Here is a 12,997-nt window from a genome sequence, read left to right on the forward strand (position 1 = left end):
AAAAAATACAGCAATAAAAAATTATCGGAAGAAAGAACATTAGTCTGTTTTAGGCTGACTGTACAACAACGTACTTCAGGGTCAGTCCTTATTCCCCCCCCCCCCCGGCGATGGTCTGGACCACGTCGCGTCAATAGTTATAATCATATAATCAAGATTTTGTGAAGTAGATATATTTTTCATTACAGCTTCTTGACTTTTTTTGATAGTTACTCCAAACTGAATGTATGATATGATTCACCACTCTTGTTATTTACATCCCTACTTTGAACATAGAATTTTGTTGTAGAATTGTTTTCCACCTTCCCTGTTTATTTCTTGAAGGATTTACTTTACACTTTAAATATTTATTTCTCATCATCACAAACATCTAAAGCTAAAATGTGTAACACAATTCTCCATATTATCAGAATAATCGTCCCTAATTTAGCATGTACTTTTAAAATATAATATTTTACAATAACTTTACATTCCTCAACGTTAAAAATATTATATTAAAATTGCCTATATCATTAACCCACATCATATGTGATAAGGTCTATAGCTCTAGCATCCATTTTACCAGAAATATTTCCTCTTTTAACTTACAATTTACGTAAAAAATGAATATTGAACAACACTATAACCCGTATTACTTCTTTATCTATTTTTAAATTTTTTTTATGGCATTTCATCATGATATATTCGTATGGTGCAATTATTCTAATTTAAATTTAAAAATGTCTTATATTAGTTTAGGGTTTGTCAATATGAAATGCTAACAATTAGTATTTAGTCTTGTCAAATTTCATAGACATTACTTTATATAAGCACTCATGGGCCACATTCTTTACGGATCACATGTGTAACACCTGTCCTGAATGGAAACGAAGCCCCCATGTTACATAAATTTACGAATGTGATTGATGCCGATCTTTGATGTGCCATAAAATCACATTGATTTTATAACAGGTGTATTTTGTTATGCAAAATGCAAAAAAAATACTATCATAATTAGTATTTATTCTAGTCGGGTCACTAAATAAATTTGTTTTACGTCAATAAAAGGCGTTGTGGTTTATTGCTATACAGGTCGATATTTCTTTCCACCTGTCTGTCTGTCTGTCTTGTGTTTTTTTTTATTTGTCTAAGTTAAATAATGAAAATTCAAAGCAAAATTTAGAATAATAATGAGAATTTTGCATTTTTATGGCCGTTTAGTAGTAAACAAAATAATTGTAACGGTCATTGAAGAGATAGCATTAATGATAGTGGTAATCATATTGAATTTAGAGGTATAATGGTTCTTTTAATTCTTGGTTAATGTTTTGCATCCAATGTCAATGCTACGGAAGGAGGTCATTTGAAACCTTATATTGAATTAAAATTGGAAGCCAATGCGCGCGCATAACTCTCGCATATATTTTGACGAATTAAAGCCCTTTATGAACTAAAACAATCTTTGACCAATATCAGGACTCATAACCATGTCATGTAGTTTGTGAATGAAATCTTCTTCTCAGTAAATTCTGACATTATCCAGACTCTTGATTTACTATCATTTACTGCGAATAGTCGAGCTCGTTGTGTTTCTGACCGCACTTGTATGCAGCATTGTCACCACGTTCCCTGGCTATTGTTATGAGACACTGATATCAAAGAATAAATGTATGCAGCGTTTTCTGTCGGGTACGGACCCGGACATATGACCAGTCATGCCCATAAAAGATTTATTCTGAGCACAAATTAGTGATAATTTAACTCCGTGCAATTTCAAATGAGTATTAATAAAGAATAAGAAGCCAGTGAAAGGAAAGCAGGAGATTAACCCTTAAAAAAGCCTGATTGTGCTAGCAAGGGGCGCTGACGTTCAAGCCGCCTAACCGTACCAGGGGCTCAAACACCCTAGTCCCCGTATTTTTCGTCTTTGCCAGCCAAATTTTATGGCCACATCTCTCGCCTTCAGTCAGGAAATCGGAAGCTAACTTCATACAGACTAAGTCGGTCTAACCACGGTACGGAATTAGACCCAACCCGTTGTAGTCTAGAAAGTAGTTCTTTGAATTTTTTAAGTTATCTCTAGACTGATTGGACATAATTAAAGTGTATTTATTGCATGTGTGTAATTTTTGTTTATAGGATGAATTTAAAAGTTATTTTTGTGTATTTTCTAGGAACTCATTTGTTCGCGGAAGGGTTGAAAATAAAATAACGCATAGAATGGTACTTGAGATCTTCTTCCACAAATAAAGCTGGAAAATCGCCATATGACCTATATATAAAACGTAAAACCCAATAACAAATATCATATCAATAAATAAAAGATATTGTTATTTTAACAATTTTCACTTGCAGAGACGACGGTACGAATTGAGGGCATTATATTATGGTCCGTCTTGGCATGTTACATGTTTTTCATAAATGATAATAATGTACCAAATACGACAACTTCCATTCTGTTCATGTTGAACGCTGACACATCTTGGCTGTTTTTCCAAATGCTTTTTCGCATGGATCAATATTCGTTTTCCTTTCTTTATATTAAAAGATGTTGTGTGAAATACTAAACTAACTTTACTTGAAATTGATCGCGAATTATCATATTTTATATAGTTACCGATTGGACATCCATTGAAGGGTACATGGTTGTATGTAAAATTTCAGACTGTTGTTTATTTTACGATCTGAAAAAATGTACACACTTACTGATTTTTTAGTGACGATTATGTTAAATACAATGGTTATGTCGTTGTATTTTTAACTTTTAGTACCTCAATACATAATTCTATTTGAGGTTAAAACAAAATTCGGTGACCTAGCACTCAAAGTGTTTGCTTTGATTCACTAAATTGAATATGTTTATCATTATTTCAAAAATAGATATGCTATATAGAGAATCCGTTTAGAAAATAATAATCTAAAACAATACCATTCATCCTCATAACACGTTTTTATCTGTGATTCAAGGAGCAATACTATTACACAAATATGGTTTTCATGAAGATAAAGTATATATTTGACAATTAAAAATGTTTTCCTTTTTACGTTATTTCCTGTTAATAAACATAAACAAGAATTTCATGCGTTCTTGGATTAAAAGATTTTTGTGACTGACTGTTAACCTCGTTAAAAATTTACAATTTAGTGTGTGGCGCTATAAATGACTATAATATTTCACGCGTTCTTGGATTATATGATTTTTGTGGCTGAATGTTAACTTCGTTGAAAATTTACAATTGAGTGTGTGGCGCTTGCACGGAATAATAACTTTACTTTAAATGATAGATGAACGCTGATCATCTGATTATGAGCGACAGTGGTTCTATCCAGGTGCCCGTTTGCGCCTCCTGAAATACTGTACCGAGTAGCATCTGAGGTTTCCCTCCACCAGCAAAGCTGAAATGTCGGTCGCCATATTATATGCTTTATACTGTGTCAGTGCGACGTAAAGCCCAATCAAAAGTAAAAAAAATGCAAATGAAAGCAATGTGATTCAAAAGCTATTTTTTGACATATTCTATGTGAATTTCACCAGTTATATAGCTTGACAACCTTTATGAAGTCTGAATTTTCTTAACACTAAGATAATTACGTTTGATTTAATAAAGTTGAAGTAATCTATTGTTTCATTACTTGGTGCGAATTGATAGTACGTGTCAGTGGATCACAAGATTATTTCAGAATCAAAATGGAATTATTTTGATATTAATACCATTTTGTATGTGTGCTGTATTAGAAATGATGTAAGATTGCATGTAATTGTGAAGATGTACATTGTCATCATATTAATTGCATTTTTTACAACAAACAACAACAACAAAACAACAAAAAAGCAAACAGTTTTTGAATAAAGTATGTTCTATACGAATGAGGAGTAGTCCTTACCACCATGGTGTCGGTTTGGCTACATCCGCGTCGAGATATCAAATCGATGTTTAGGGAAAATTGAAATATTAATTTCATTGTATGTTCTTTATTTCTGTAGCAAGTTACTTGAAACTCTATGTTTGATCATTTGCATTTATACTTTCAGAATGATTTCTACTTTGAACTTTGATTGTTTTACCCCCTATAACTTATTTCTTGTGGAAATAAACATTATCTTATTTTATGTCCAGTCTAAATTTGTGATAAAGTAATATAAAAAACTGGTACCAATATTATCAGAATCATCTCACCTTTGAATTAAGCATCTGTTATGATACTTTTCACAATAACTTTTTATTTATTGAGGGATTTGATTAAAATTTTAAATAAATAGTTCTGAATCTAACCAACATAATATGTGTTGAGGTTTATAACTGACTTAAGCACCAAATTTACCAGACATGTTACTCTTTAAATTTACAATTTTTCTACAAAAGTACTGAATTACACTTTCTATTCCTGGTATAACTCCTTTATATATATTTTTTTAATTTTTATCCTGAAAATTTGATATAAAGGACTCATCCTTGTTTGGATTTAGAAATGCCTTTTGTTAGGTCATGGGATGACAATAAATAATCAGCTAACAGTTAGCCAGCATTTGTATACAGTCCTGTTAAACTAAATAGATTTGCAAGAGTTATATTTATCTACATTAATCTATAAAATCACATTATGCCTACAAATATCGCAGCTAGCCTGCAACGAATAACCAAAAATGTCATGAAAAAAAAGATAGCTAATAGATGTTTAAGATTATTGATAATTATTAAGAACACACTGTGACTCAAAAATAAATAGTTTTCTCCTTTAGAAAGTTTAAACGTTTAAATAATGGTTTAAATCTTAAATTTTGTGATTATACACACATTATTTGATAAAAAGTCTTCTTTTCCTAATTGAAAACTATTTAACAGTTTGTATGGAACCTTTAATCTGTTAATCTGTTATACAACAGCAAATATTTAAATCTCAAATTTATTAAATAATTGATCTCGGACATTGAGTCTCTCACTGCCGATTAAGACTTCAAATGGGATAAGTACTCAGTCACTTGCATAGAGGGTAATTACTGGTTAGTTATAGAGGAAAACCGTAATGTATTTCAATAAAAGAATGCTATTAGACATTGGTCCAGGAGTAAAATCGATACTTTTAAGATTATTTTAGACGACGCTGTTTTAACGATTTATTGCTTGTTTTGAAGAAAATAAACTTCACTGAAGAAATTCAAGAGACAAATTACATTTTTAGATGGTTTGGGTGAAGATGCGAAAACAAATTTCTTTTACTAAATAAACGGATATAAGCACAAAGTAAGAACAGGTTAAAACTTTCTTAAATAAATGACCACACCAAAAGTAAACGGAATTAGTTGATGACTGTGGTTGTCCCTCTATAAAAGGCAAAATAAATAAGTGTCCTTTCATGTGTAGTCAAGTAAATGATATGTTTAAAATAGTTGACAAAATAGAAGCAAAAACTTCGGATGCATGCTTTTCAATACTAATATGCTTTTTGCATACAAAATATCAACATATTATTCAGGGATTACATTATCACTATTCAATTGCTTTCAAAGGAGGTACCGACACAGATTTTAACAAGAATTCAAGATGAAACTGTTAACAATATACTTGATCAAGATATTGAAACACTTTCACAAGCTTGTTGTCATCAAAGAGATTTAACATAACATGGAAACAGCAATAGGTAATTTAACAACAATTGACACGCATACTGATAGACCATATGAATATCCTGCAGACACATAATCGAAGGAAACTTCAGATGCAATTCCTGAAAACGAGACTCCTGTCACTCAGACACTGAAGGCAATATTAATGAAAAATAAAACAAACATAATTCAAAATTGCCACTTTTCCGCATTGTTCTGACTTTTAGGACTTTAGTATTAATGAAAAACAGACGCTTATCAAAGATGTAATTTCCTAAGATTCCTTATCTCAGGACAATAATGAAAACAAATGTTTGTCAAATATGTCAGCTTTACGGATCCTTCCGACTCTGACGAAACTATTAATGAAATACAGATGCCTACATATTCTTCCTTCTATGGTTTTAGAACGATGTTGAATGGTGATAAAAATGATGAACAGTTAAATGGGTTTATTTCATGGGTCATTAAACTATTTTCTAAACTCTCTTCTTGAATTATTCTTTAAATCTTATTTTCAGTTACCATGTGTAGTTAGTTTAAACTATAGACGACTTACTTTTTACAAAGATGTCGTTTTCTTTCTTCTATGAACTAATAAAGACTAACAATACTAATCTTTTGCACACCTCTCAATGTAACTGAAAGTAATAATTTCACGTCAAATTATATTTCAATGATAACAACACATGTACATTGTATGTGTACTGATAATAAAACATACCTTTACTAAATATATAAAATAGAGATAAATAAAGAATCCCTAAAGAAAGCCCAACAAGACAAAATTGAAAATGTAAAATATAACGAAATCAACTGACATTACGTTACATGTGAATTAAAGTGATGTGGTTCTGGCAGGTAGGCCATTCAGCGATGGTTTCCTGTTCAACGTTAATATTCTTTCGAAACCCCACCGTTTTTCTTATACGAGGTGTTTGAGTAAGACAATGGTGCGGCAGTACTTTTATGGAAACTGTTTCGATTTTCTGTCAACTTAAAGATATCTAAACGGTGCAAATGGGGATGTACCTATCAAAGGTAACGATACATGCATCCTGAAAGACATGAGGGTATCTTCTCTTCAACCCTGCTCTGCAGTCAATACCGTTGTTCTACTTATGTCCAAGGATCACGTGAGATGATCATAATCCGCAAAATAGCCCATAGGTAAAACTTTATTAATTTAAAAAGATAGCATTTTGCAAAAATCAACTTATCTTCTTGCATTTTGTGTTATTAACATTTTCATAACATATATACAAAAACACAATAGAAATGTCTGTCTAGTCTGAATATATCTAAAAGATTTCCATGACAATAATTAATCGGCGGCAATGCTGCATAAAAAACATATCAAAATTAAAAGTTTAAATTATGCGTACAAAAATATATGTATTTGGCTAGTTTTTGATGTTGTAACCTATTTCTAAAAGAAACATTAATTATTTTCATAAGCCATATTTGTAATAGATGAAGATATATACACAATATTCTCAATATCAATATAATGCAAATAATGCGTTTTCCAAGAAGAGGAGGGAGAGGGTGGGTCACGACAAAAAGCTACTTTGAATTCACCAGAGCCAGAAACTGAGACGAATTCAGTAGAATAAAAATCTCCATTTTGAAACACGGAACAGAAAGAACACCGGACCACGATGGCAAATAAACAAATATTCTCTAGTGTATTATCTTTTCTATTCACCGACGGACAGTGCGGTAACTAAAGTGCGGGTAATTAATACCTGCACTCCAGTTAAGACACTTTACATTTATAAGTATACGATTTATCTCTGACACATTTTCAGTCGAAAGGTCCCAACACTATGATACAAATAGAGACAGAGCACTTCAATAACCACATAATATCTTGATACCAGATAACCTATCAGATATTTTCTCTACTTCAGTCTGACGCATGCGTATAACTATCATCAACTACTTTACGTCATACTTAATGTCAATGTAAGATAGAAAAATACAAAGTACAATGCAAATACATTGTACAACAAGGAGGCATCTCTCTTTAAATTATAAGTGTTAGGATATAAAGTTATAAGGTATATGTAAGATATATAATAAAATACTATATAATACTTAGCTTTAAATGATGGCGACAAAGCAAAAGTGCAGCATAAATTCGGGTATGTAAATATCTTTGTTTTCGTTTAAGTCATAAAACTGTTCAAAATTAACGAAATAGTCAAATATATAAATATATTAAAAGCATCGACATTTAAAAAAAGAAATTTTACTTTGATTACCTTTAAAAAGGATATTGACGGATATAAATCCCTAAACTGTTCTAAAAAGTTTCATTTTCCAGGAGTATTCAATCATAGTTCATTGAGTTCTGTATATACATTAACAAATAATACAATATCCTAATAGTATACATGATATACAGATTCATTCAAGTTTGCAATTTGTAAACAAACAACAACAAAACACCGCTAGTGTGTCTCGGAATGGTACCCTACGCACAAAATCTTATTTGGTAATAATACTGCCAACTCTAGTTTACTTTATAAGTAAAGGAAAGAGCATCAAAACACGAGGCTATTTGATTTGTACGAGATATGTAGGACCCAAGTATAAATAATAATCCCAAGTGTTTTGATGTTCTTTCTCTTTAGTATCATAAATAAAACCACGGTCCCATGACCCCCCCCCCCCCAAAAAAAAGTAACCAATAAACGAGTATCTGAATATGACATTTTATCATAACCCTTTCTCTGTCGTCACATTTGTATACAAACTAACAAATTACGATTCTCTACAGGCAACGGATATTTCCCGCCATTTCAAATGTACACAAATCGGCTCTTTACGTAATTGTTTTTGAAGTTTTTTTATACATGTTATAATTGCCACATAATTGTTTACAGTTCTAAAGTCTTTTAATTTAACTTTCATGAATATAATGATTTTTCACTTGCCAGTATTATCAGAACAGAACAGAACAGATACTTTATTTTCGACTTGTACAATTATACATCGTCATACATAAATAAACAATTTTACAATACATACTAACATAAATCACAAGATCGGATCTAAACATGTCTCTTTCATATCAATATAGAGGATGAATTATTAATATATTAAGTTGTATCTACTATATCTAAATTATTTCTATGAGACATCGAATCTCGCACATACAAGGATAAATTTAAAAGTATACTTCTATTGTTTGATTGTAACATATCAGTGAATTTAAGCATACTAGTTCTTATATAATAGTATCTTTTTATATATTTTTTTCTTATATCAATATAACAAGGACAAATTAGAATGAAATGGTATTCATCTTCGACGTCATGTAGATTACAATATAAACAATATCTTTCATTTCTAACAATTCTATTTCTATGAAACCTACCAGTTTGCACATGTAATGAATGCGAAGATATTCTAATTCTTGTAAGATACTTCCTTAAAGTACTTGGTATTATATCAAGATAATTTTCATATACAAAAGAATCTTTAACATGATTATACAGATACAAAACAGGACTGTTCTCTTTACCAGAAAGCCAACTTTGTAAAAAACAATCAATTAACCTTTGCTTAAATATTTGTAAAAATATTTTACTATTTACGGAATCTGGAAAATCCCAAATATCACTAAAACCATGATTACATAATAACAATTTAAGATTTGATAACCAATTTTTCTTACCATTATTACAGTCTTCAAGAGCAATGCTATATACATTTTTAAGAATGATATTATCTGTCTCAAGCATTTTAAACCAGAATCTTAAAATCTTAACATATCTTGAAATATATAAAGGATAACGTGCTAGTTCACCATACACAGCAACATTACATGAATTAACTTTTACATTTAATATTTTTTTACAAAATTTAAGATGAAGTCTTTCAATTTCCTTTGATTTAGTAAAACCCCAAATTATCACAAAATGTATTTTAAAGTAAAATATTGTCAAGTGAACAAACAAAGTAATTTACAAACGGAACTTACAATCCACATAAATTACCAAAAAGAGGTCAAAACATTTAAAATTGTCCTGTGTTACTTACGCTGTAGAAATACGATGATATAACCAATATTTTAGCATCTCACATAACATGTAAATTATTACTTGAATCTTGATTTTTTTTATTGAAATATTAGTACATTTTTCTCAAGTTTGATTTTCATAAAATATATTGGCTCACATAGGAGGCATGCAACTTTAAATTTAGTGTTTTTGTGTAGTTTCAATTTCAAAATAATAAAACATATTCTTTTGACAGATATACGTATATTACTTGTGGGAAGGACAGGTCATGGAAAAAGTTCCACGGGAAATTCGATTCTTGGAAAAGACAAGTTCGCCGTAGCTTTCTCAGCAAAATCAGTAACAGCTACTACCGGATGGTCAGGGGTAAACCTTCTTTGTTTCGTTTTGTTTCATTTAAAGGATTTCAACCATTTCAAATCAAATGGAATTTTCATTTATATTTTCTGTATTTTCAAATGGGGATAGAAATCTGGCTTTAGGATTTCTTAACTAACATAGGATAGTATGTAAAAGTATTTTATAAGGGCTTTACTATATTTCAATATAAATGCTTCGACGTTTACTTAAGGTCGTTTTCAATTGAGTTTACAATTGAGTTTAAATTCATTTCCCGTAATACCTATCAAGAAGAAAAATACACTGCTACAATGTGCCTGTGCCACGTGACCTTTTGTAATCCACGGGAGTCAGAAACTAACAATTAACTAACCAACATTTTTCCAAATACATTATTTTCTATAGGCAATATTGGTCTAACAATTAATGAAATCATACGGTGTTTCTTGTGAAAACAAAATGTTTTTGTGGTTAAGTAAATCGTGTGTATTTCATATTGATCAAACAAGCGGTTTCACAGTCATAAAAATACTTATTTAATACCCGCCCCGCCCACAATTTTTTTTAAAAAAAAGTCTAAGAATGGAGTACTCACCTCATTTCAATAAGTGGTCTGCTCACTAAACTGGATCGGACAAAGATGTGCACATTCCGTTTTTTAAAACGCCCAATTATGTTATATTTTTTTTTAATTCTCAGAAACTTTCAATCTTCGCTATCTTGTCACAGTTAAAAAAACAACCTCATTTGCCATACACAAAAACTGTCTCTAAAAAATACTACTTTGTTTACATTTTGCTACCTTTACTACACATCATTACATTTTCAGCGCTATATGTTTAGTTGTTGAGTTTATAATATGCTCCTAATCAATTATCAAAACATTATCAAACAAATGTTTGTTATTTCTGGTGATTTTCAAAAATATGGATTTCTGAGGTGAAGCGACAAAATAAATTTAAAAAATGTCCTCTTTATGTGATAATGTAACCTATCTCGGTTCGTGAGGGAAATGGCAGTTTCAACCGCAAAAACAATTGCAAAAAATTCATGTAGCATAAATAGCGTAGATGTGTTTTTTAATAATGCTATAGATCTTAATTTCAGGTATGTACTCGGTTTGGAAAAACTATCGAAGTGGTTGATACACCAGGCATTTTCGACACTAATAAAACAGAGCGTGAAATACATAAAGAACTTATCCGATCGCTTTTATTTGCAACCCCTGGTTTTCATGCAATCGCGTTTGTTCTCGAGATAGGTCGGGTTACAGACGAGCTTGTAAAAACAAAGAATTTGTTTTTCGAATGGTTTGGCAGTGGTGTAGAGAAATATGCATGCATCATTCTAACCAGAACGGAAGACGAACGATCTGTAGATGAATATATTACCACTGATACAACAGAAGATTTGCAAGATTTGATACGAAAATGCGGTGGAAGGCCAAGAATAGCTCCTATCGAAAATAAATCAACTGACGTAAAACGAAAGGAAGCTCAAGTAAAACGGATAATACGCATGGTGGAAGAAATAAAGAGGACTAACAACAATACTCACTTTACAAATGTAGCTTTCCAATTAGCGACTGCTTATGCTTACAATAGGCGGTCTGAAGAAATATCTATGGAAACAATGCACATATTACGGAAAGCTGGTTTACAAGTTTCTGACAACGATTGTAAAATGCTTGACAATATACTGGAAGTTAATGAGACAAATGACTTTGCTTCTGGTTCGAGCACTTTTGACGAAGAAAAGAAAATCAACCGAAGAAAAAATAGAAATATTGATGTTAATTCTGTACGCGTAACGTATTTGTCAGATAAAGGTTTCAACAATAATACAAGTATAAACGTTCCTGACGATCAAACAAAGGAAGATTCCGAAGCTTCAGATACAGATACAGATCCTTTAGATGAGCTCAAAGACGACATAGAAAGCGGTCGAAAAGATGAAACTGGATTTTTCAATCTTTTGAGAAGGGCGTGGAACTTAAGCAAGAAAAAACTAAAATGCATTATACTATAAGCATCTATATTTGAATTTTGGAACTTCTGCGCGAATAAATGATATATAAGTATACATTACTCGATCTGATTTATTATTTTCATGTTCATGCTATTGAATTTACAACCCAGTGAGATGGTGAAAGAGTTTTGACGATATCAAAAGTCGATCCTGGCAAAGTGGTTAAGGTCTTCAAATTCCCTGACCCTCACTGCTATTGATGACTTAAGATTTTCCATGTGAGGAAGCTTTATTACTTAAAAACAAGAACAAAAAATCAAGGACTCAGTCTCAATAATATGAAAAACTTTGAAAAACTCGAAGGAAGAAAGAGATAACAACAGTTAAATGATGCAGAAGACAACTAAGCTCAATTAAGTACACAATTGCTTTAAAGAACGCTTAATAAAATGAGTTTTTACTATTTTTTTCTAGATAATTACACCTTCATTGTTACGTTCATATTTTGTTCTTCATAGCTTTTAAGACGAATTGCGCTTTTTACTTTTTGAGGAATAATTTATATATCACGGGATGGAAACTGTTACACGATAACTTGTCACGTCTACTACAAGAAGAATTTCGTCTCTCATGTAATATTTCGAACCTCGTATTCATGTAATTAGTAACATGATAATTTTGCGTATAAAAAGATGCTTATAAATTATAAACTTTGATACATATTCAAAGATATTCGTTCAGTCATTGGCCCAAAATATTAGGATGAAACGAAAAAACTTCCTATATCGCGATTATTTAGCATGCCACAGTTTATATTGAAAGTATTTATATTGAACAGGACGTTTTTTTAATTGTAATTTAATTTTAATTGATTCATTTATTATTTTTCTTTCGTTTTTACAAAAATAGATATGTTGCTTAAAGAATCGTTTATATAAAAATAAATCTCAAAATATACTATTCATTCCAAAGATTTTATTCAAAACCAAGGAATATGTAAAATAATATGCATAAGGTTATGAAAAGTTAACAACATTTGATACTTCAAATGAGATTATCAAAACATATATACATA

The 12,997-nt window shown here is 30.8% G+C and overlaps 1 protein-coding gene across 1 annotated transcript; it reads left to right on the forward strand.

Annotated features, from left to right (window-relative positions):
* Positions 1-7,583: 7,583 nt before the first annotated feature.
* LOC132750506 (GTPase IMAP family member 9-like) lies at positions 7,584-12,757 on the forward strand. Its single transcript, XM_060740504.1, has 3 exons — positions 7,584-7,731; positions 9,851-9,981; positions 11,062-12,757. Exons 1-3 carry the CDS (start codon positions 7,695-7,697, stop codon positions 11,980-11,982), a joined length of 1,089 nt encoding a protein of 362 aa, XP_060596487.1. The 5' UTR covers positions 7,584-7,694; the 3' UTR covers positions 11,983-12,757.
* Positions 12,758-12,997: the final 240 nt, after the last annotated feature.

Source organism: Ruditapes philippinarum, unplaced genomic scaffold, assembly GCF_026571515.1.
Source record: "Ruditapes philippinarum isolate M1 unplaced genomic scaffold, ASM2657151v2 ctg5613_1_1_1_1, whole genome shotgun sequence".
In the NCBI taxonomy this organism is placed as follows: Eukaryota; Metazoa; Mollusca; class Bivalvia; order Venerida; family Veneridae; genus Ruditapes; species Ruditapes philippinarum.

What these genes read in the sequence shown, in the direction of transcription:
- LOC132750506 (XM_060740504.1), top strand. Translation starts at nt 7,695, where the DNA reads ATGATGGCGACAAAGCAAAAGTGCAGCATAAATTCGG. An exon ending in AAAGTGCAGCATAAATTCGG is followed by an intron (nt 7,732 to 9,850) that starts GTATGTAAATAT and finishes TTCTTTTGACAG; the next exon opens with ATATACGTATATTACTTGTG. An exon ending in CTACTACCGGATGGTCAGGG is followed by an intron (nt 9,982 to 11,061) that starts GTAAACCTTCTT and finishes TCTTAATTTCAG; the next exon opens with GTATGTACTCGGTTTGGAAA.